This window comes from Thermobia domestica, chromosome 13 (assembly GCF_964235325.1).
Source record: "Thermobia domestica chromosome 13, izTheDome1.hap1.1, whole genome shotgun sequence".
Classification (NCBI taxonomy): Eukaryota; Metazoa; Arthropoda; class Insecta; order Zygentoma; family Lepismatidae; genus Thermobia; species Thermobia domestica.
In genome coordinates this window covers 178992365-179016085 of record NC_137466.1, presented here as the reverse complement: position 1 = coordinate 179016085, position 23721 = coordinate 178992365, and the positions used below count along the sequence as shown (strand labels likewise).

The 23721-nt window shown below is 36.7% G+C and overlaps 2 protein-coding genes across 2 annotated transcripts in view; both read right to left on the bottom strand.

Annotated features, from left to right (window-relative positions):
- SCAP (SREBP cleavage activating protein) overlaps positions 1-23721 on the bottom strand; it is a 441101-nt gene that overhangs the window by 128841 nt on the left and 288539 nt on the right. The gene's annotated exons all lie outside the window — the stretch shown is intronic.
- LOC145667874 (histone-lysine N-methyltransferase SETMAR-like) lies at positions 13068-13760 on the bottom strand. Its single transcript, XM_081735306.1, has one exon. The coding sequence runs from the start codon at positions 13758-13760 to the stop codon at positions 13068-13070; it is 693 nt and encodes a 230-aa protein (XP_081591432.1).

Below are 23721 nucleotides of genomic sequence, written 5' to 3'. Positions count from 1 at the left end.
TTCCATTTTGGCTACATTATCTGCTCACCTGAGGCCTCCTAGACCTGATTACCCTTGATTTGGTAAATGGTATAAGTTATGCAGTTTCTCGTTATGAAGTTTTTGACATTATTCATTCCCATCACTCTTGGGTCCGAATATTCGCATTAGGATTTAATATTTCAACGATTATAAGAACATGATTAGAATTCAAAAGAAGCAGAGATACACATGTTTGACTGATCTACTTTGTCTCAATACAGAATAAACTCTCCGAGAACCCTTCCCGCTGGTCTAGTGGCCGCGCATGAACTTTTGGTGTATGTGGTCCCGGATTTGATTCTTGCTGAGAGCGCATAAAAAGTAATTTTACAATCATTCACTTTCATTAATCATCCGTCTCTTTTAGCCTAAAGGGCATAACTGTAAGACGTAAAACTAAACAAAGAACTCTCGGAGGTAAACTGAAATGAAATGATGCCTTTAAAGTCTTACGTTTATGTCATTTAGGCTAATGGTGATGAATGATAAATGAAAACTAATTATTGCAATATAGTTCATGAAATGAAAGTGTAAGAGGAAACAAGTAAATCCTGACAAAACTCACGGACACAATGTTATTCGCTACAAATTTTCATGGTTTGAGATCAAACAAGGAACTCCTCGCACCAGAAATGAGTGCTTTATCACTGAACTAACGTACTCCTCTTTGAGAGAAAAACTAGAACTATAGATGTATCGGTCAAGTAAAAACTATATGTGATAAATCAATGTTCAAAGACATACAGAGTAGAGTCCATTTTTCGTCCGTAAACGATAAGTACGTTTTTAGGTCATTTATTCTCAACTGGTATGAGGTTGCGACCAGATTGTAGATAGGTCGACATTAAAGTGCCTTTTAATAAATTTCACTATTTTTATTGTTTGTAAGGAAGAAGGGGTCTATAGGGCTAAGGAAAAAGGGAGGTCTTAGTGTTCAAGAGCTAAGAACTCCTTTTCTTGATTAATTAAAAAAAACTAATTTGAATCAATAGCGTATAAGGACATCAAGTAGATTCGATTTATTTATTTCGACTTGTTTTACATGTCGAGGTTAAGGCTATATGAAGCCTTATCTACCATCTAAACATGACACAAAATTCAAAATTCGTATTTACGAGTCGTACCACGCATAACGAAGTAATCCAGACAGTTTTCTAATAGTGGGGGGACGGGGGAATAGAAACCAACGATGCCGAAGTAAGAAGTTAACAGCCAAATGCAAGAACGTGACATGAGACTGCCTCGAGAAATAGTATAAGCAACTTCAATTCACATTTACAAGTTCCAGTCTATGTGATATTTTCTGGGCAGAAGTTTTAAGATTAATTCTACAAGACCAACGTAGCCACCAATAGTGAACTTACTTGTATTCTCCACTTCATTGAGGCACAATAACTATTTCTTATCCCCAAAATATTCAGTTGTATTTTAAATTCGGATACAGGAACTCACTGGAGGGTTCTTAACAGTGACGTCCCCAGCTTTAATTTCTTGGAGGAGAAAAAGCGGAGAGGGAGGAAAATTTATAGGGGCAGAAAATCTTTCTATCCTGAAAAGCGTGATTTTGTATCATATTACATGATTTACACTACAACTCAACATTTCTCGAAGGAGCTGGGCGCGGGCACCTGGCTCCTGTTCTCGCCTTTGCCACGGTGCCACTGTTCTCAACTTTTCCATCATTCAGGATACCGCAAACGTAAGACATATTAAGTAGAAGGGTACCGAGAAGGAAACGTTGCTATGAAACTTCAATTAGGGAAACTTCAAGATAAGAGGAAAAAGACATTAAGGTATTAACGAAGGTAAAAACGTCGTATAATAGAAAGTTCAATAGTGCATTAGTTTAAAAATGTAAGCACACCAAAGATAAATTCTACATTAAAAAAGAGAGATCAAAGAAATTAATTAGGTATATTGTTCTTAAAATACAATACATTCTTAATAATTGCACTTAAAAAAGCTGCAAACTCCTATTTATCATAGCCCTACATATTTCAATAATTTTTGTAAATGATAAATCATACACATAAAGCATGTATCCATCGGATGCAAATATTCTTCTCCAAGAATTTATTCTGTACTGAGACAAAGTAGATCAGCCAAACATGTCTCTCTCTGCTTTTTTCGAATTCTAACAGTGATCTAACTTAAACGATGTACTACCGTTTTTGAAATATCATATTTGATAGGGCTTTATTTTCCTTATTCAGTGTTGGATAAAACACAACAAGAATTCTTCAGTCTCTTCCGGGATCACCATCACCACATTCAATTGTGTATTAGTGAAATCCATGATTTAAAATAATGGGCATTCTGTTTTACCTGATTTTGATCTGACATTTTATTCTCAAATTATAGTTATCCTTCCAATTCTTCGACAAATTTTCGGCTGGTCATAGCTCCAAAAGGAAGCTTTTCTATGCCCAAGTTGGTCTGTTGGTGTCAAGAATCACCTCCCAAATGTTGTCGTTGTTGTTTTGAAACACAATATATATATATATTCGAGATTAGACTTGGAGTGATAATTTAACCGAAATCCAGATTTTTTAAGCTCCTGATTTTTCCAAATTCCGGAATTTTTCCGAAATCCGGATTTTTTCCCGAATTCCGGATTTTTTCCGAATTCCGGAATTTTTCCGAATTTCGGATTTTTTCCGAATTCCGGAATTTTTCCGAATTTCGGATTTTTTCCGAATTCCGGAATTTTTCCGAAATCCGGAATTTTTCCGAATTCCGGAATTTTTCCGAAATCCGGATTTTTTTTCAAATTCCGGATTTTTTCCGAATTCCGGAATTTTTCCGAAATCCGGAATTTTTCTGAATTCCGGAATTTTTCCGAAATCCGGAATTTTTCCGAATTCCGGAATTTTTCCGAAATCCGGATTTTTTTCAAATTCCGGAATTTTTCCGAATTCCGGAATTTTTCCGAAATCCGGAATTTTTCTGAATTCCGGATTTTTTCCGAAATCCGGAATTTATCCGAATTCCGGATTTTTTCCGAATTCCGGATTTTTTCCGAAATCCGGAATTTTTCCGAAATCCGGATTTTTTCAAATTCCGGAATTTTTCCGAATTCCGGAATTTTTCCGAAATCCGGAATTTTTCTGAATTCCGGATTTTTTCCGAAATCCGGAATTTATCCGAATTCCGGATTTTTTCCGAAATCCGGAATTTTTCCGAATTCCGGAATTTTTCCGAATTCCGGAATTTTTCCGAAATCCGGAATTTTTCCGAAATCCGGAATTTTTCCGAAATCCGGAATTTTCCGATTTTACTTTCCGGATTCCGGAAAGTAAAAATTCCGGAATTGGCCATCCCTAATAATAATGTATCTTATTTTTTCTCTTGCATGTATATTCTTAGTCCTGCAGGAAGTTTTCATTTCTTTCTTGGAATAGATAAACGAAGACTTTGGTTCGGCTTCTCCTTCACAAATTTTTGTCGAAAGGTTGACTTTATCGCTACAAACACAAATTACTTCTCACAGAAACCATCTACAAACACACTGTACTGCTGAAACAGAAACCATCAACCAAAGAGGTCATAAATTTTGCCATTCCTCGTGTTTGAAGTTCCCATTCTTCACAATGATTTCCTTCCTCCCGCCCCTGTTAAGAAGTTCAAAGTAGATTTTCAAAAGGACTGGCTCCCGCTGAGAAGGAAAGTGGGATGAGGAATGACTATAGTGCCATCTAGCAGTTATACGGCCAAGTACGTGAACACGAAAAAATCTGATTTCTGATTTCTGTAGATTCAATTATGAAGGATATAATTTCTCATCGATTGTGAAATGGATGTCTTTGGAAACAGCGAAAAAATAGTACAGTAGCGCACAAATACAAAGATTGTACTCCATTCTCAAAAAAGTCCGGAGTTTTTCGCTCTTTTCCTTACTTAAAAAAACAGAAGACTTTTCCGTCTGATTTTGATCATTTTCTTATGGGAATTTGGATTATAATTATCTGTATTTATAAAAAGAAAATATCACGCACAGCGTTCAAATTGCACCTTTAAAATGAGATGCATCATATTTAGTGCGCTACTGAGACATTTTTGCGAAAGAACGAAATGAAACCGTGATTTGCCTAAAAAATGGTTGAGATCCCATGTTAAATTGAACACCAATATTCCGGCCGCTGTGGCGCACTCCTTCTCCCTCTTAAGACTAAGACTCCACTCAGACAGGGCTTACCACAAACTTCCTTTCAACAAATAACAATGTATGATATCCACGGGCAAAAGTGGATCTGAAAAGGTAGGGGGACGAATGACGTCACTACGTCCCCCAAGCCTTTCTGCCCATTGTATTTTTTTTAACTGGGGGGACGCCATAGATATTTTCTTGAAGTGGGAGGACGACGCACAGTGGGGCCAAGGCGGACAAAATGGAATGTCATAAAAGTGACAATTTGGGCGTTAATCTATACGTTTTGTATAGTAAATGAACCGAGGAATCCGGTTATGATAATGATTTTGCAATTAGCATTCTTTTGCAATTAGTAAATTCTATTTAAAACGCAACAATGTTGAATTTGTTGAGTTTACGTAGGTTTATTGAGAGGTAAAATACAGTTTTGCTTTATGGAAAAAAAAAATAGCTGCCCTAACGTGACTGATGTGAATACAGGCAAGCATGCGACAAACAATTGGTTCGCCAAAAAAAAGTTACATAGGAGGGGTAATTTGAGCAAAATAGTAAAATTTTCAAGGAATTGCACACATGTCTAGGCCTATAAAAAAGCTCCGCTGAACTCCGCTCTAATTTAAACGTTTTCATGAAACTACTGTAGTGAACTACTTTCTCTGTAAATTGCATCACAATATGCCGCAAAATGTAGCCATAGCACCGTTGTAAGCTGGCTGACTGCGTTAAGAAAACCCAGTTCCCGTGGAGCAACATTGTAGGAAGTATAAATAGGGCCGTGTGCAGCGAGTACTATAAGGTCAATTGGCTGTCATGAAGTTTCTATTTAGTAGTTACAGTAGTTGTTTCAGTGAGAGTTGCGTTCTTTCCGCATAATGGAAGAAGTAGTAAAATATGCCGAACTTTGTGAAGTGCTACTTACAGGTGGATCAGTGGAGTGTTTTATTCGCGAAAGATATCAGCACATGCATGAAGATAAACTTTCTCGAATTTGTGATGAAATAAAGAAAAGATTTTTGCTGCATTATGTACAAAAACAAAAAATAGTTAATCACAGTAAAACATATTTTCGCAAGAAGTATCGCGAATGGATGGATATTGAATTTGTGATTAGTTTCCCTAGTGATGATGCTCATTCTCCGAAGTCTTCCAATCCTGTTGGAAGGCCTAAAAGGTGTTTTGAAGGTTGTTGTGAGAGAAGTAAAAGACGTAAAGTTCACGATCTAAGAGCATCACATTCCGAAAGCGTAATAGATGCTGCTGCTTCGTCGCATTCAGAAAACACATCGGAAAGTTTCCTGAATGCGGAATCAACACATCGAAATGCTGATTTTGCATTATCAATTTTAACACAGGCTAAGCTTTCCAAATATCAATATGAGGTAATCAGAGCTGCCACAAAAGAAAAAGGGTTCAATATTTTCCTCAGCTATAAAAAAAATCCAGCGCGCAAAGAAAGATTGTCACCCTAATGATAACAAAATTACCGAGACCTCCGCAGAAGTCCCGCTCCACCTTCCTTGACGCGACACTGTCGATCACTCAGGTATCAATTCATGAAAGAGACACCTGAAATAATAAAAAACTGAGAAATTGAGGGTGGAAAGGGAAATCAAGAGCTTGCAAGAAACACGATTAAACCTAGGGCCCAACTGTATCACTGTAAAAAATGTTTTACATTTGACAATGTTGGACGGAAAAGTTGCTCAACATATTGGTGAGACATCTGCAGCAAGTATCTGCCTCATTTGTGGGGCTCGCCCATCGGAGATGAACGACTTATCGAAACTTGAATGAAGCAATCTAATGAAAAAGGACTGAAGCTTGGGATTTCGCCTCTTCATGCTCGAATCAAGTTCATGGAATATATACTACATCTAAGCTACAATCAACAATTCAAGTCGTGGAGGACTACGAAAGATACTCTCCCAATCAAAGAAGCTGCAAAGAAACGCATCCAACAACGATTCATGAATGAGCTCGGGATTAAAGCTAATGTCGTAAAACAGGGTTATGGTTCGACGAACACCGGAAATACCTCCAAGATATTCTTCCGACATTTTTCTCTAACAGCAGAGATTACACACATAGACGAAAACTTGATTCGCCGACTTGGTATAATACTAGAGGTAATTAACAGCAACTCTGCAATTGATTCAGATAAATTTAGATTGTACACAGCGGAAACAGCTAAATTAGCTGTACAATTATACCCGTGGTACTATATGCCTTCCATAGTGCATAAAGTATTGATACATGGGGCCGAAATAATACAAGCTGCAGATCTGCCTATCGGGTTACTTTCAGAGGAAGCGCAAGAAACTCTTTATAAAGATTATAAGGATTACAGGCTTCACCACACAAGAAGATGTTCCCGCACAGCCACCAATGAAGATGCGTTCCATCCTCGAGTCGTCAAACCCATACATAACTTTCCTGAGGCCCGAACTAAAGAAGAAACATCTTCCTCTAAGTATGGAAGCTACAGGATTATTCATTTAGATTTTCTTCGGAAAACACTAGCCTTTTTAGTTCCTCCTGTAAATTATTTTTAAAGTGTGTTATACATAAAAGAAGAATATATACTTTTTACACCGTTGTTAATAGAATGAACAGGCTTTTCCCGACATGAACAAAGCAAGTTGTTTTTTCACTTTCAAATATACAAAAATCGTTTTTGAAGACTGCAATCTATGTTTTGTAATTTCCAAGTCACGGACTTATCAAAACACTCATATATATGTACAGTTTCTATGTATTATAATTCAGATATAAAATAACACAATATTGTGTTTAGCACACTTTTTTGTATATGTTATTTCTCTATGATTTACTTATTCTACAATATTATGCAGAGTCGGGCTTCCTCAAATTCTACCTTTTTTTCTTTTTTTTTTAAGATATTTTCGACTAGTATCATCCATTGTATGCATCAGAAGTTCACACAGCTCAATTTAATGTTCTGTTTGCGAAGATATCTCGCAAAATCTTGAGTGCAGTCAGTCGTAACGTTGCGGAATGGTTTCATTTAATACACTACCACAACATACAAGGGAGCACACCATCGTCTGTTTCTTCTACCAATATTACACTATTATCGAGAATTTTGTCCGTAAAACGGGTGTTTGGCCACACTGTGCGACGTCCCCCACGTTTCCCCTCACCTTTACCACTGATGATATCTGCTTATGGCACTTTTAAAGTGGCCGCATTTATCTCCAAGATACAAAACACGCCTGCATATTAAAGCACTCCAGCAACTGTGGAAGAATGAAGTTTGTTCTTCTGCGATAAAAGTTAACTTCCTATTTATGTAATGATTCATGCTTCGGAATACGCCACTTTTTACCTCATATTGCCCTTCACAAATGTCGGAATGACTGAACTCCAATATGTCTGCCGATGTGAAACACTCAATATCGGAAATCGATTCTAGAAGCTTAAAACTCAGCTTGGAACACTGTTGGCTAAAAATCGTGATTCGACCAATCAGCAGGAGTGCACCCGCTGGGAGTCCACCGGGACCGAACCCCCAAACTTCCTAACTCAACCTACACTTGTATAGATACTTTCTCAATAAAACTATGATTGTTTAACAGAGAAATGATTGATGTAGCATGAAAATTTGATCTTACACTTCATCTGTACTCTTTATCTTATAAAAATAATCTAGTTCTATCTTTCTTTCTGAAAATATGTGGAAGTATTTTACAACTACTTATCGTCTTTTCGGGTGGAGAATAAATCCCGTTCAATACTACATAGACGTAGTAGCTCGTAGTACTGGAACCCCCCAAACAAAAGTTTCTGGGTGCGCTCCTACCGACCACTGGAAGAAAACTACTGGATTCGAATCCTACTCTTTCTGTTATTAAGTTCTGAGGTATATCTAGTGATGTCAATCCTCGAAACCCCGGAATCTCGAGCTCCTTCAAGTTATGAAACTTGATTTACGAAGGGAGTGGTTTTTAGTTCTGATGGGTTCGCAACCACTGAATATACCTCAGTATATACAAGATTACTGTCGCAATATCATCTCGAAAACCCCTCTTATTTCCTTCCTAGCCTTTCACTCCCTCTAAAAACATTTCGCCCAAGGGATTTAATTTAAGTATTCAATAATATATCCAGCTACGAAATGTAAATTAACTAACAAATTACAGTAGAGCAATACTGCTAGTTTTCACAACGAAAATGTTTCCAATACATAATCTCTACACAAGGAAGAAGCCTATACTTGCCTCATGACTTCTAAATGAAACCACATGTGAAGCACCTTCAGAGGACTCTTTAACAAGATATCAAGAACTTGTCTCCTCTTTTGCGAGAGCACTCTTGGCGCGAGAAGCTCTTTTACTTGGGCTCATCCCAATGATCTTTCTTCTTCAATAACACAACTATTAAACGTTAGACGAGGCATTAACTACTCATCTACATTTCAACCGGGAACACAAAAGACGTTTTAGACGGCAAAGCATAATCCCTCCACACAAAAGGTCATGACTTTAAGAGTACAACAACCAAAGTTAACAATGCAACACAAAAGAATCAAATAACTATGAAAAAATCCACCACTTTCAATTATATTGTACTTAAATGGACGTCTCTGTGGATTTGTATTTTTTTTAAACAAATTTCAAAATAACGGAGAGAGATGATATGAAGAACATTTGGGCTTTATAGCAATCTAGTACTTAAGAGGAACTATGAAGCGGTGTCCTTCAAGGTACTTTTATGACTGCCTAACTTGATTACACGACGAAATACGTCATTAAATGACACATTATAAAATTTTAACGATGTTTCTGATCCTTCTATTCCTAGTATTTTCAGTGTAGTTGGTGTGTTAATGTGTAAACTTGTTTCTAACTCTCCAAATTACACATTAATGACACGATAAAATTTCTACTTTATTCTAGTCTAAACCTATATTTTACAACTGGTATCACAAAAGGAGCGAAAATAAAATCAACGATTTGGAACATTCTGAACTCGTCAATTAACGTATGGCTTTTATAGGGGAGAAAAATACATCAAAAGCTTAAATAAAAAGAAATAAAATTACTTATGGATTGATTAAGCGATAGAAGTAGTTCACTAGGAAACCAACAAACACTGAATTTGCATATTACAAAACATGTTTGTCATGATGTGGGATCGATCTCCTGAAAGTTTAATTTACAAAGCTGCGAATTCTGATTACCAACGCGATTCTGATTGCCGGTACAGAGTTGGACAAAAGAAATCGTATTAATGATTTTCTTTTTTTTTTGGGGGGGGGGCGGTATTCAACAATAACACTGGCATCTTTTCTTGAAGTGTTTAACAGAATTTCTCTTGCCATTTTTTTACACACTTTTCTTCAACTTACACAAGAAAGCAATATTCTCAAATCTTGCAACCTTTGACGTCATACAATGATGAAATTTCGCACAGCGAAAGTCAGGTAATAACACAATATTCCATTGTAACTTTTAAATACAGTATTTCTATATTTTTTTAAACTTAGTTCTCTTGTTTGATTTTAAAAGATCGATATCAACCTTTTCGTACGCAACCAGTTTTATTCTTGAGTAGAGCGCAATTACCTAGTACCGGTATACAGGCAATAACATTCTTAAGTTCGCACAAAATTTCAGATTTTCACGATTTTTTCATAACACATTTGAAAAGCTAAAATAAAATTAATTTTTAAAGTGTGCTTTTGAAAAAATAACAAAATAAAAAATTGAACTTGAAAGTAAAAAATAGAAATAAACATGTCTTTAAAAAAATAATAAAAATAATAAACCAAACAAATCGACTAAAACGTGAAAATAATAGTTTTCAAGAAAACTACGTTTCTTAAAAAAATGCATAACTACAAAGAAAGTATGGGAAGCTCTCATATATGCAATAAGTTGATTTACACCAGAATTGAATTTATAAATTGATTGTACATGAGAGTGCAACCCATCTTTTCTTTTTAGTCCTGCATGGATTTTAAAAAAAATGGTTTTCTTAAAAACAAAATTATCTTTAGAAATCTGCTAACATAAGGTCAGGAGAATGAACAGGCCAGTCCACTGGCTCGTCTTTCGATCCAAAGGTCTGAAAAAATCTCGTCCAACCACTAACACAGAGTATCTGGGATACCGTCCTGTTGCTATCACGTGTCCTGGGAAACATCCTAATGCTGGATAATACCATATATACACTGTTTTGAACTAGATCCAAGTAACTTCTTTTCTTATACATCTATCGAAAAACAAAAATCTATAACTCATCATGAAATTCTACATCTCACTAAACAGACTGCAATTATTATCTAAATTCACACACCAAATTTTCACGTCTCCAATTGCACTTCTTGACGCTTCCAGCTTTGTCAGTTCACAGCACTTTTTCTCCCAAATAGATGCAAGTTTATAAAGCCATGTTTCAGCGCACTCAACATGTCTGTCCGGATCATCCTCGCTTAATTTATTAATGCGTCTAGGCTGATAGAATAATGGTGTAACTTATAAAATTTTATAATGACTGGCTTAAAATTTTCAGCTGCCCCGATAGTTTATATGTATTTTAATTTCATACCGCATACGTCATTTCTATTATTCCAAGATAATTTGTATTGGTCTGCCATTTCTCTTCGCGCTTCACACACTTTGTTTCATCAAAACTTTTGTACAAGTTAGCAATTGTTATGATGGTCCATTATGTGTCACCTACTTTACACTTTTTTTTTCTAATTATCGGTAAGCAAGTAAAGGCTAACATTTCGCTAATGGGAGCAGCAGCATCAGTAGCAGAGTTCACATCTGGTGCGCAGGAGGGTCCTGGTTTGAACCCTGCCCGCGACAAGTGCCCTTTGTGGTGGAGAAATTAAGGTGTGTATTTTCGGGGTTCTCCCGTTTTCTTCATTCCACTATTATGGTCCATCTCATCATCACTGCCACTCTTAGCTTTGGTGCATTATCATGGTAAGATGTCAACTAAAGGCCTTCGCTCACGCTACTTTAAAGTTAACTGGCTAGTCGCGATTTTGCTAAAGTGTAATCCCAGATACATCGATCAGAAATAGATGCAAAAAACTTTTTGCGGAGGGAGGATGGAAGTTTTCGCCACAAAAGCTGCTTTAAAAAAGATGAAAATTTCGTATTTTTGTTTTTTATTACCTTGATATGTAAGTAATAAATATTACTTTTGTTTCCCTGTAGTGGATTCTACAATTAAGAAAGTGCGTTTACAACATTCAGTACGTGGGAGTCCTATGTTCAGTTCAAAGCAGGATGTCTTGATAGGTTTTCAAAGTCACATTGCATTAGTCGCTAGTAAGTTCAAGTTATGCAACCCACCACATCGCAGGTGTCATTCTGGTTGCCTAACCATCGTATCAAGTGCCTGGAAGTTTCACTTCTTGATATATGTGTTTTATTGATTGCTTAAATTCAAACTAGTAAGCAAGAAAAAAGCATCTTAAACCAAGAAACATACATAATAAAACCATTTTTGTTCTGATAGAAAATTTCGCTTACATCTAACTCTCTGTTCGGGAAACCTGTGTACGGGCTTCAGATGTTTTCAGAACCTAATATAAATTCAGCTTACAAAGCCATAACGGTTATTTTGTATACAATTTTTGTTTAACACCGTAGTAAAATATCATTATGCACCAGTATTTCTTCTTTACGGCTATATCGTGTGAAAATATTTGAAATCAGGAACATGTAGATAGCGATTTAAACTTTCTATCCCTCGAATTTTACCGCCCTCAATAAATTTTATGTATAGTTATAATGAAGCATTAGTTTATTCATACGATTTTAAATAATTTTATTTTATGAAATCTACTACATTTTCAGAACAGTTATTATTAATACTATCAAATCTTTTATTTAAAACACTTTCGTCGTTAAACGAAATTTGAATAGTTTTAATTCGCTGAAACTAGAAAACCCACTGCGCCAACCGATTTGATCCTTATCTTTTTCTATCGAATGACTGATTTTCTTCGATTCTTGAAATTCTTTTCAGATTTTTTCTTGGGAATGCAGTTAATTAAATGTGGAATCTACCGTTCTCTCTCCACTTAAACTGAAATACTTTTAAAAAAAATCCCACGCAAAAAGTTTAAAAAATGAAGAAAAAACAGGTTAGTCAGTGGAGCATCGCCCATTTATTTTATAAATACTGTACTAAAAAACAAAGCGCTGTGAAATATTACGCTATTCGGTCACTAATCTACTGGAATTGTAAAACCACAACTCGTTTTGAGGGACAAAGCTCAGCTTCATTAAGCACATATGTTAGTTACCAATAATTGCTCTTATTTGATATGAAGAAAACAGGCCTCCGAGCAGGACATTGAGAAAATATAGGACAATTTGGTTTATAGAATAGGACAGTTTGATTTATGCAATAGAATATTATGCTCTGAAGCACAGAAAAATATATAAATGTATTGTAAGAAAAGGCCACCCTTCACCCCAATGGGCAACTACGAGGGCAATTTGATAAGTCCGTGCAAAATTGAAAACTACTGCGTTTTCAGGGATAACATTATTTTATTTTTCAACGTAGTCTCTTTTGAGGCTGATACACTTTGTCCAACGCTGCTCCAGTTTGTTGATCCCCTCTAAATAATATGATTGGTCCAACTCTGCAAAATAGGCACTAGTTGCTGCAACCACCTCCTCGTTTGACGAAAATCTGCGTCCCGCCAACCATTTCTTCAGCTCGGGAAACAAGTAGTAGTCCGAGGGGGCCAAATCTGGCGAATAATGAGGATGCGGAAGGAGTTGGAATTTTAATTCCATCAATTTTGCAGCTACAATGACAGATGAGTGCACTGGGGAATTGTCGTGATGGAAAAGAACCTTTTTGTGGGCCAATCGTGGACGTTTTTCTTCCAGCTCAGTTTTTAAAGGTCCAATAACAATGAATAATATTCACCTGTAATAGTTTTCCCCTTTGCTAAATAGTCGATGAGGATTATGCCTTGAGAATCCCAAAAGACAGTCGTCATCACTTTCCCGGCTGAAGGAACGGTCTTCGCCTTCTTTGGCGCAGATTCCCTGCTGGCAACCCATTGTTTGGACTGTACCTTGGTTTCAGGTATGTAGTGGTCTAACCACGTTTCGTCCACAATGACGAAACAACACTTCAAGTCCTGTGGATTCCGTTGAAACAGCCGCAAACCGCCCTGGGAAAACCTCGCATGATTTCGTTTTTGATCCACTGTAAGCAATCGAGGCACCCATCGTGCGGATAGCTTTTTCGTGCCCAAGTGTTGATGCAAAATATTATGTACCCTTTCACTAGAGATGCCCACAGCACTAGTAATCTCACGCACCTTCACTCGTCTATCATCCATGACCATATCATGGATTTTCTCAATGATTTTTGGTGTAGTGATCTCGATAGGGCGTCCAGAACGTTCACCGTCAGTTGTGCTCATATGGCCGCTCCGAAAATTTTGAAACCACTTATACACTGTTCTAATCGAAGGTACAGATTTACCATAATATTTATCTAGGTTCTCCTTCGTCTTCTGAGGCGAAGTACCTTTCATAAAATAATGTTTGATCACCACACGAAATTCTCTTTCATCCATGTTTGTGAAACTCACTCGATTTACCTAATTTAACCGCACGCCAAACACAGAGCACTAAACAGATCAGGCTGCCCCTTGGTATATGTTCTTAAAAGAGATGTTACAAGCACCTCGGTACGCATCAGTTTTGCCCTCTCTCGGACTTTGCACGGACTTATCAAACCGCCCTCGTATTTGTTATTGAAAATAGTAAAAAACACTAAAAAATGCAGCTCCAATATTGTTAGAATTCAGAACATATTCGCACTACCTCAGGAAAAAAGAAATAGTTAACTCTTATTTATAGTATTGCCATGGCATTTAATACTTTTTGCATGCCGTTATTCATATATAATTTTGAATACGTAAATTCAATAAATGCATGCAAAAATATTAACTATTTATCTACCTTCCTACTATCCTTCTAGTTCTTTTATTTACAGATGAACTTTGATATTATTTTCCATTACTTCATTTCTTTCTAATGAAAAAGAAGACTGATAACTAGTTTCTCCGTAGTGAAATATTTGAATCTAATTAATCATTGAATTATTTGATCGACGTATTTCCCTCTGAAATAAATAATATGAGAGAATTTCATTCATCATAGCTCTGCAAATTATATATACACTTCTAACTGTTATACAACATAAATTTCAGGACATTTCCAGGATTTTCACAATTTTCTGCTTTTCATGACTTTTCCAGGACACGTGGGAAACTTGCATATTATGTACAGCAATATTGGAAGGCGTTGGGATATGTTGGTGAATACCAACACCCCTCAATGTCTAGGCAATATACTGCTGAAAGAAAATGCTAACAGCTTGCGCTATAAGAAACTAGAGCATAGCAAGGTTCCTCAGTTAAGCTTCATTGGGGAAGAATACGCACATAGAAAACAAAGAAGAAAGAAAAAAAGTGGACATCAGAGGATAGGAAAAAGCATTTTTTTAAAAATAATACTGAGGATTAGTGACTAGTCTCTCAGAAAAAACTAAGACACATTTTAGTATATTGCTAATATGTAGCAATTTAAATCATCAATGGCACTGCGCTTAGCTTGCATTTTTAATAATTCAGTCAATGAAAAATATAGGAAATAAATGACAACATTAAAATATAGGACAAATATACACAAATTTCCAAAATATAGGAAAAATAGGAAAATAAGACAGCTGGGAGCCCTGGGAAAATAATGGTAAAAGTCTCGCTCCTTAGAACCTGACAATACATTTTTGTTCTGTCAAAATTTTGAATATTGATGAAAAAAAACAGTATTTTACACATTGAAAGTCTAAACTTGATTTTCCACACACATTCATTTACATACAACTCTGGTTTAAATTCGCTCGGAGAGTCGGAGTCTTGAATTTCTTTGTCTTTCCTATTACGTAAACAAACACAGATATCATTATCACAATTTTCGCAGACCTTGACCTCCATAAATCTTGAATTCAAAACTTATCCTACTATCCACCTAGTGATCTCATTTGTTTGTCTGGAATGTGATATACCCTTCCAAACCAGAGCCTTTACGAGGTGTGGATTTAGCTTAGAGTTGGATCTAAACCAGACGTATTCCCTTCCCGGACTGCAAGACCTCCTCAATATTTCGACCTAGTGCGTCCGCTTGTTGTAGGCATGGTAGAAATACAGGTTGATCAGGGCGTGCTTCTTCAGTATCAAAACCATATGAGACTTGAATCTACAGTCTAAAATAGAATCCGGACCGTCGTAATCAGTGTTCAAAGTGAGGAAAAAAGCAGAGGCGGTATGTTTTATTACGATTTTGACACGACATACCAGTTATCTAAATTTTGAAATACAGTGAGGGTATGTTGCCTAAATATTACATTTCTATTTATATAATGACTTAAAACCATTGGAGAGCTTCTCTGTAGTTACGTGGGGACATAGAGAGAGACTTTGATCACCTCCAAACAACTTTCTGAAAAAAATAGTTGTATTATAGAGAATTATACACAAAAATGCTCAAAAATAGAGCTTTTATATCAACAATTTTCTGCGGGAAAACTCCCGAATTCCCCCACTCGACAGAGGAAATTCTAAATCCCCGGAAGATCCGCTGCCACACCGGACAACCCCTAAATCCACCCATGTTTAAAACAATTCTAATGCATTAACACACGAAGATATACATGCGAAAGAAAAAATTCAATATGAGCATCAAGGTATAAACTAGATTAACTTCTTTGAAGGCACTTCATTTTAAAAACAAAAAAGTAGGAAAAATATAACAAAAATGTCGGTGTCGTCAACTTAGAAATTATTTCTACATAAGAAATAAAATCTCCTTACGTGCAAAGCTATTCGTCAATAACTGTGTGTAAAAATAGATTTATTAAAAGTATTTAGCACCTACTCTCTAGTGACGTGGTATGCCTTGATCACTGAAAAACCAGAGGCGGTATGCCTTCATCACTGAATATCCAGAGGCGGTATGGCATACCACCGCATAACGTCTCACTTCGACCACTGGTCGTAATATTCAATGTTATCTCACTGGGAGTTGAACTCTGCACCAAAGGTATGCTCTAGCTACCAGACCATTGGGGTGGGCTACGACCCAGTGGATGGCAATTCTGCTGAACGACCACCTGGCATCGCTAGTCCCCTATACGGTCACGCTCGAAGTCATTTAGTTGCACAACACGAGTTCACTTGGCGTCGACTTGGCATTCCAGACACAGACTATGATGTACACTGTTAAAATTATTCGTGTTTTCCTCACTCACACAACTACTAAAACATTTTTTGCTGTTATTTGAACAATTAATTATTCGAATTTTAACAGCACTAATTCACACCTAACTACACCCATTTTGTTGCTCGACTAGTGCCTTTAAACTATTAGCTGCATGTTCTCTACAGGCAATGAGCCTTATTCAGAGTCGTTCTTACGTGTGATTAGCATCATACTACGGGCTTGATCTGATTTGATTGTTTAGTTTAGCATCCCTTTCAGCAGCGAAGCTATATGAGACATGGACCAACAATTTAACGTGGAATCCGAATCACATGAGCTCCCGCCGGGAATCGAACCAGTACGCTAACCGCTTAGCCACGAATTAGTTCACTAAGAGCTTGACTAACGCAAGCAGTAGTCAAACCTTCTGTATGGTACCTATCTAATATAAATGAAATAAAGTGTTTGTGTGTGTCTGTGTGCAGCCAGGGGACCAGACGAGTGGACAGTGAGTTACCATACTTTGGTCACGGGTAGCTTGGTCCAGACCCCAGACCAAGATGAAGCATTTTCATTTCTTTAAAATTCAAACAAGGGGGGGTCTCAGGGGGGGCATTTACCGGGACATGTAAATGTAGTAGAAAATTACCTATATTAGTGTCAAATTCATAGTTTTCGCGATCGCTGAGATCAATGGTGAAACTCCGATCGCATTAACTTTCAAATCCACCCCATTAGGCTGCGGGCCGGAGGTCACCGAGGGGAGGGTACCAAGACGTAAAAATAATCCAAAATAACAGATATTAGTGTCAAACCCATAGTTTTCGCGGTCGCTGAGAACCAGGGAGTCTCAGAGGGTGTTTACCGGGATATGCAAAAGTAGTAGAAAATGACCGGTATTCTTTTCCCCTTCGTTGTTTAATTTCTTTACATAGATATTTTATCTGACCCATACGAAGAATGGCAGCTAGTCACAAATAAGAACAACTCTTGAGTACGGGTCAAATAATCAGCTTGTCCTATACGATAGCCGTTGGGTCGGGGCTTTCATGTTGAGATCGGCATGCCCTTTACAGACATACAATATATCCTGTAGCGTTAATTTCGTTTGAATTGTTTGATTTTAAATGCGTTTTCAGTTGTGAATAAATTTATCTTCCTCTCTCAATTTTAAAACAATGATTACGAATATATTAAACACTTTCTGTCGCATTGCGGAAATGTCAAGACTGGTGCAATAGCCCTGTAACTTACCTCTCTTGGTGGCGAGATAGTGTGGTGGGAATATTGGTATTACATTAGACATGCAAACCACAAAATCTCAAACTCAAATCATAAGATAAACTTTACATCCAGTTACATTTACGTCTCAATTTTGAAAAGAAAAAATCACTGTCTGGGACACTTTCCTAAAATTAATTTTATAAAAGTCGCAGATACCTTCTCTTGTACCATTATCTTAATAACAAATTAGGTTATTTAACATTAATACTTAAAAGTTAACCAGTTTGTCATCTGGCAATAGTTCAATCTTCAGACTGTGATCCGACTTCAAAACAAGGCTTCTCGACATCTCTTACAATTTTAATTCTACATTAACCTTTAAACACCGAAGGACACAACTGCTGCATTAAGGTTTTAAACCTTAATAGCTCTTCTTCTTCTTCTAAGTATTTTTCCCAGTTAGCTGGGGTCGGCTTTTCGGATTGCAGCCCCTAATTAAGCTAGGAAGATAATTTTGGAATCAATGTGTTCCTGAAGGATGAAGCTTGCTGTCAATATGCATCTTATGTCTGTGTGTAAGGGGATACCACGGCGGAGAGGAGTTGAGTTGAGTTGATTTTAGTTTAGCTTCCCTTTCAGCGGCGAGGCTATATGAGATGTGGACTTACTGATTACCGTGGAATCCGAATATGAGCTCCAGCCGGGAATCAAACCCAGGTCTCCCACGCCACACGGCGGAGAGGGGTTGAGTTGAGTTGATTTTAGTTTTGCGTCCCTTTCAACAGTGAGGCTATATGAGACGTGGACCTACTGATGAACATGGAATCCGAACCACATGAACTCCCGCCGCGAATCGAACCCGGGTCTCCCACGCCATACAGCGTAGAGGGTAAAGTTTATGCCTTTTTTGCATCGGGTTTTTTTTGGGGGGAGAGCATTCTACCCCTTGGGGTTACAGTCATAAAAACTGGTACGTAAAGCAATTAAGTAATCCGTGCAAAAGTACTTTGTGCTTATATCGGGGAAGTAGGGGAAGGGTAAAGTTGCCCAATTTTTTGAGTCTCAGTTTTTATGACGTAAATTACAGTTATTTTCTAGACGGTTCCATATAAGAGAAAATACCTTTTCACTGAATTAGTCTAGAAGTATAATTCTTGTTTCTGTATTTTCTACAGACAATAATGGAAAAAATGGTATGCATACAACGTGGTACTAGGGAAGGGGGAGCGGATGTCAAATTCAATGAATTGTTCTACGCATTTTAGAATATTTCCAACATAAAACGAATTTATTACGTCTTTCTTTTCAGTAAAACATAATAATTTTCTTTGACACATACACACACACACATTCACAAATGTTTGAAGAAAGAAACAATTGCCAGCGTCCCCCCAAATTCTATTTCTTCATATATTTTTAGGATTATTTTTCTTCTTCCTCCTCTTCTACGAATAGGACGGGAACTACACAAGTGTTACCTCGTTGGAATCAGTGTTTCATAAGCTTTCCAACGAGGTATGAATCATTACCTTGTGTTAATTAGGGGAGTCACTAGGGTACCCAACGTGAGAGTACGATTTTGTTCAAACCCCTTCCGGTGCATAAAGGTTAAAACCGGCAAGTACTAGTAAACTTCAACCACTTCCGGTTTTGGTAGTGTTACACAGGGGAGGGGTTATGGTATGTTTCCTTCAGATGCTGAACCGGTTCCAGAAGCCACTTGTAGCTATGTATTACCGTTCTGTTCAATGGCGATAAACGTTGAAAGAGGGAACGGTTGATTTCTACCACTTCCGGTGTCGATAGAGAGTCAGCGGTGGTGAAAACTATCCTTGTGATGTTGAATCGATTCCAAAAACCTGCTTCTCGACATCTCTAACCTTTTGGCTCTATGAAACCAGAAATTCTAGTAAATTTCAACCAACTCCTATTTTAGTATAATGTTAGGGTACATGTGGTATGTTTTCATGGAACACTTGTGCATAGCATAATTTGCAAGTCTAAAAACTAACAGTGACAAAACCCTATCAGTCATTGAAACCACACGCATCACTCATTAAAATCCGTGCACATGACAGGGACATAATAGATTCGATGTTGACGTCCTCATTAAACCTCAATCAGTCAAAAATTCCTGTAGCAGCCTACAGCCCCTCGTGGACTTAACTCAGTGAGATAATTATTCTATGAAAGTACCATTTAGTCAATTAAAAAAAAAATACCTCACGCGAATTCTACATAAACTGTTTTGTATAACTCATATCCTCTCCATATTCATCATCATAGGTATTCTGCCATTATAGCAAGCCATTTGCTGCAACTGAGAAGCCTCCATGCACCATGGTTTTTGCTTTGATATCGTCCATTAATTGTAGTTTTCTTCGTCCCTCCTTCTCTTTCCTGCCACCATGCTCTAGCACGTCTCTCATGATATAGTTCCTTCTTAGCCAATTCCTAACCAGTTTCTCTTCCTCTTCTTAATATCTAAAATTGTTCTCTTCTCCCCCACTATTTCTAACACATTCTCATTCGTTTTCCGCTCGACCCAGTTAATTCTCTCCATTCTTCTCCATACCCACATTTCGAAAGCTTTCAGTCGTTTTTCATTTTTGCGTAATGTCCATGTTTTTGACCCATACAGTACAATACTCCACACGAAGCATTCATTTCATGAGTCTTTTTCTCAACTTGTTATTCAAGGTTCCACAAAATAGTACTTCCTTCCTTCTACAGGTTTCTTTCGTCATTCCTATCATTGCTTTTATTTCACGTTATACATTTCATATCATTACTAATAATACCATCCAGGTATCGAAAAATAGTCACTTGTTCTATTCTTTCCCCTCCTATATTTGACACCGACCCCTTCGTTCCACTCACCATGGCTTTTGCCTTTCTATTTTATGAAAGTACTTTATGAAGAAAATGTACATCTAAGACAGAAATTAGCCCTCCCGTTCTGAACCCTCTCCGCTGGTCTAGTGGCTTGCGCTCACGTCTTTGCTGCACGGGGTCCCGGGTTCGTTTTTCAGTGGGAAATTTTGAAATTTAAATATATTACGATGGTTGAGAATCTACCTTAGATTGTGCAAGATATCAGAAAAGGCACTGAACTATGATATTGGTTTGGTGAAAGTTAACTGAGTATACGGAAATAGGACATTGATAAAAAAAATGTTTCTTCAGATAAGTGAAAAAAATATGATGTATCATATTTTCACTTCTTTCGAATATGAAATGACGATGAATCAGGCGATCTATCTCACCACGTGCCCTCAGCTACGATAATAACTGTATTTTGGTTATATTTCTTTCTTGATTAAAACATTGTACTTCATTCGCACAAATGCAGGTGGCGTATGTTTAGGAATCAATCACATGAGGATAAGGCGTAAGAATAAACAAGCAACTTACTCGAAATGACTGTTCCAGGTATTTTCAATTCCACTGAAAACTGATATGATAGTTATGAGGCAATTTACAGATTTTCCTCTCCTTGATAACCTGATAAAAATGTTTCTAGAAGCCTTCCTTCTTAATTAATGTGACACAGTAATTTACCCAGAAATTATTTGATTTTTCTAAATTATGTTAAATCGATTACGTGAAGATTAAATCCTTCTATGCACGAAGATCTCAAGATGTACTCTTTCCGCAAATAATGTTTATGAATTTTAATATTAAAAAACAATTACACTTTTCATATAAATATTATTAAAAGCCCGGGCTCGAAAAGTTTTATAAACAGCCGAAAATGTGTAACGTGTTGTTCTAAATTAATTTAAAAGCATACTACAAACACTCCTTTTCAAAACTCATACCTAATAGTAAAGTTTTCTTGTACAGCTGTCAATTTTGCACCACGTTATTCTTCCTTTACGTCGAGGATCTCCCACAAGTTCCACCCCTGATTTCAAATCTTCGCCACAGTTTACTGTTTGTATATTCCTCGTATGAATTTACCCTTTTTCCTTTTACAAATATGTTCCACGAAAAAAGCATATTTTTTAATTGTTTGGGGTTGATATTAGGCACAGGCAAGACGGTGTATTCAATCATCTTTAAAAAGCACGCTTAACAATAGATGTTGTAAAAAAAATTATCGATTTACATGAAAGATTGCGTTTGTGTTTCTGAATCTTCTCAATAGGCCTACTACTTATCACTCACATCCAGTGGCGTATTTACGATTTTGTTTCGGGGGGTTTTGCCTGAATATGTGAAAATTCTGCAAGATATTTCATATACTTTACTATAGTAAATAAGATTTCGGGGGGGCTTACGCCCGGAAGCCCCCCTAAATACGCCACTGCTCACATCATTCAGAAGCAAAAAGTGAAAATTCAACTCCCAATGCTTCAAGGTAACTTCCTTTAAAATCTTGTTTGCATTAAACATAGTGTGTTTCTTGGAAACTTAAGAATCACTCCAATTGTTTGGATTTCAAATTGATGAAGAGTAAGGATCTCTTGAAACAGTATGCATCCAGTAACTCACTGTCAACTTTTAAAGCTCATTAATAGGGTAATGAAAGTACGTGTAAAGGTAGAAATATTTCCAGTTCTTTACAGGTTAATGTGATGTACAGCGGGTGGAGATAAAATAGGCCATACTGGACGTGATGTGATGAACACCATGCTTTAGCCATCTGAGGAAAGTAGTACACGACTGGTAAGAACAGGGTTGCTTTGCAAACGTCGATTGCATACAATTACAGTTTATTAAAATAATAAATAAATAGATAAATAAAACAGCTAAGATAACTTAAGAATAGCCAGATACGTCAAGGCACAGAAGTAACAAAAAAATAGTTATCAGACATATTTTCTAAAGAATCTTTTCCTATAGATTGGACTGTTGCTTACATTAGTTACAATCAATGAAGGCATGAAAATATTTTTTGAAACAATCTTTTTAAAACTAGCATTGTGGAGGGGCAATTCTAAAATCTTTTGTCCATTTTATCAGAATTTATAGGTTTCCGTGTGTAATCTAATTACTTTGTGTAACTAATATTTCAAGTGTGTTATTAACTAACTAACTCTATGATCTATGGAACCTGGAGGTTCAATGCCACGCTCACAGAAGTTCTCCACTGACTTCTGTACTTAGCCAACTAGATCCAGTTTCTATTACAAATTCCTATTTTTCCAAACCCCATCTTAATATTGTCTTCCCATCTGCGCCTAGGTCTTCCTAATGGTCATTTTCCGACTGGATTTAAAGCTAAAACTTTATTCCATTTTGGTTACATAACCTGGCTACTTTAGCCTCCTAGATTTGATGACCCTTGTTTGGTAAACGTCATAAATTATAAAGTTCCTCGTTATGAAGTTTCCGCCATTCCCGTTTCTCTTGGGTCCGAATATTGGTCTCAGGATTTTATTCTCAAATACTTCCAGTCTGCGTTCTTCCCTCAGAGTAAGCGACCATGTTTCGCAATCAGACAACACAAAAGGCATGATTACTGTTTTATATATTTTAAGCTTCAAATTTTTCGACAGAATTTGCGACAACAAAAGATTTTGAACTGGATAATAACACGAATTTTTTGTTTTGTCGAAAGTATAATTATATATTTTAATGCATCCATAATGAAGTATTACGATCCCGGCGAATCTTAATGTGTGTATTTAGTTTTCTCTACATTTACTTTCCAAATCCATGTCCCCGCAAGCGTTTAACAAAACCTCTGTGTTTCTTTCTATTATTCTTTTATCATCGATTATTATTTACATCATCATCATACACCATAACCTGGTAAGTACCATTCACCTCTAGGCCCTGGTTCCTGTCTTAGATTCAAGAAATTTACGTGCTCTTTTTTCTCTTTTCATCTATGAAAAGTAAATGATTGACGACATATTTAATATAAAATTATCGCAGTTGCGATTTCCTCTGGTACACGTCATCCACTTTAAGTTATGTGGTAAATCAATAGTCGGATAAGAAAAGGGTAAAATGTATCTACATGTTTTTTTTTAACTCTATTTCTATATACATGAACTTAAAGTGAACCATATACTAGTTTTGAAAACTTTATAGGCC

Excerpts from the sequence above, each read along its gene's own strand:
- LOC145667874 (XM_081735306.1), bottom strand. The coding sequence starts at position 13,760 with ATGGATGAAAGAGAATTTCGTGTGGTGATCAAACATTATTTTATGAAA.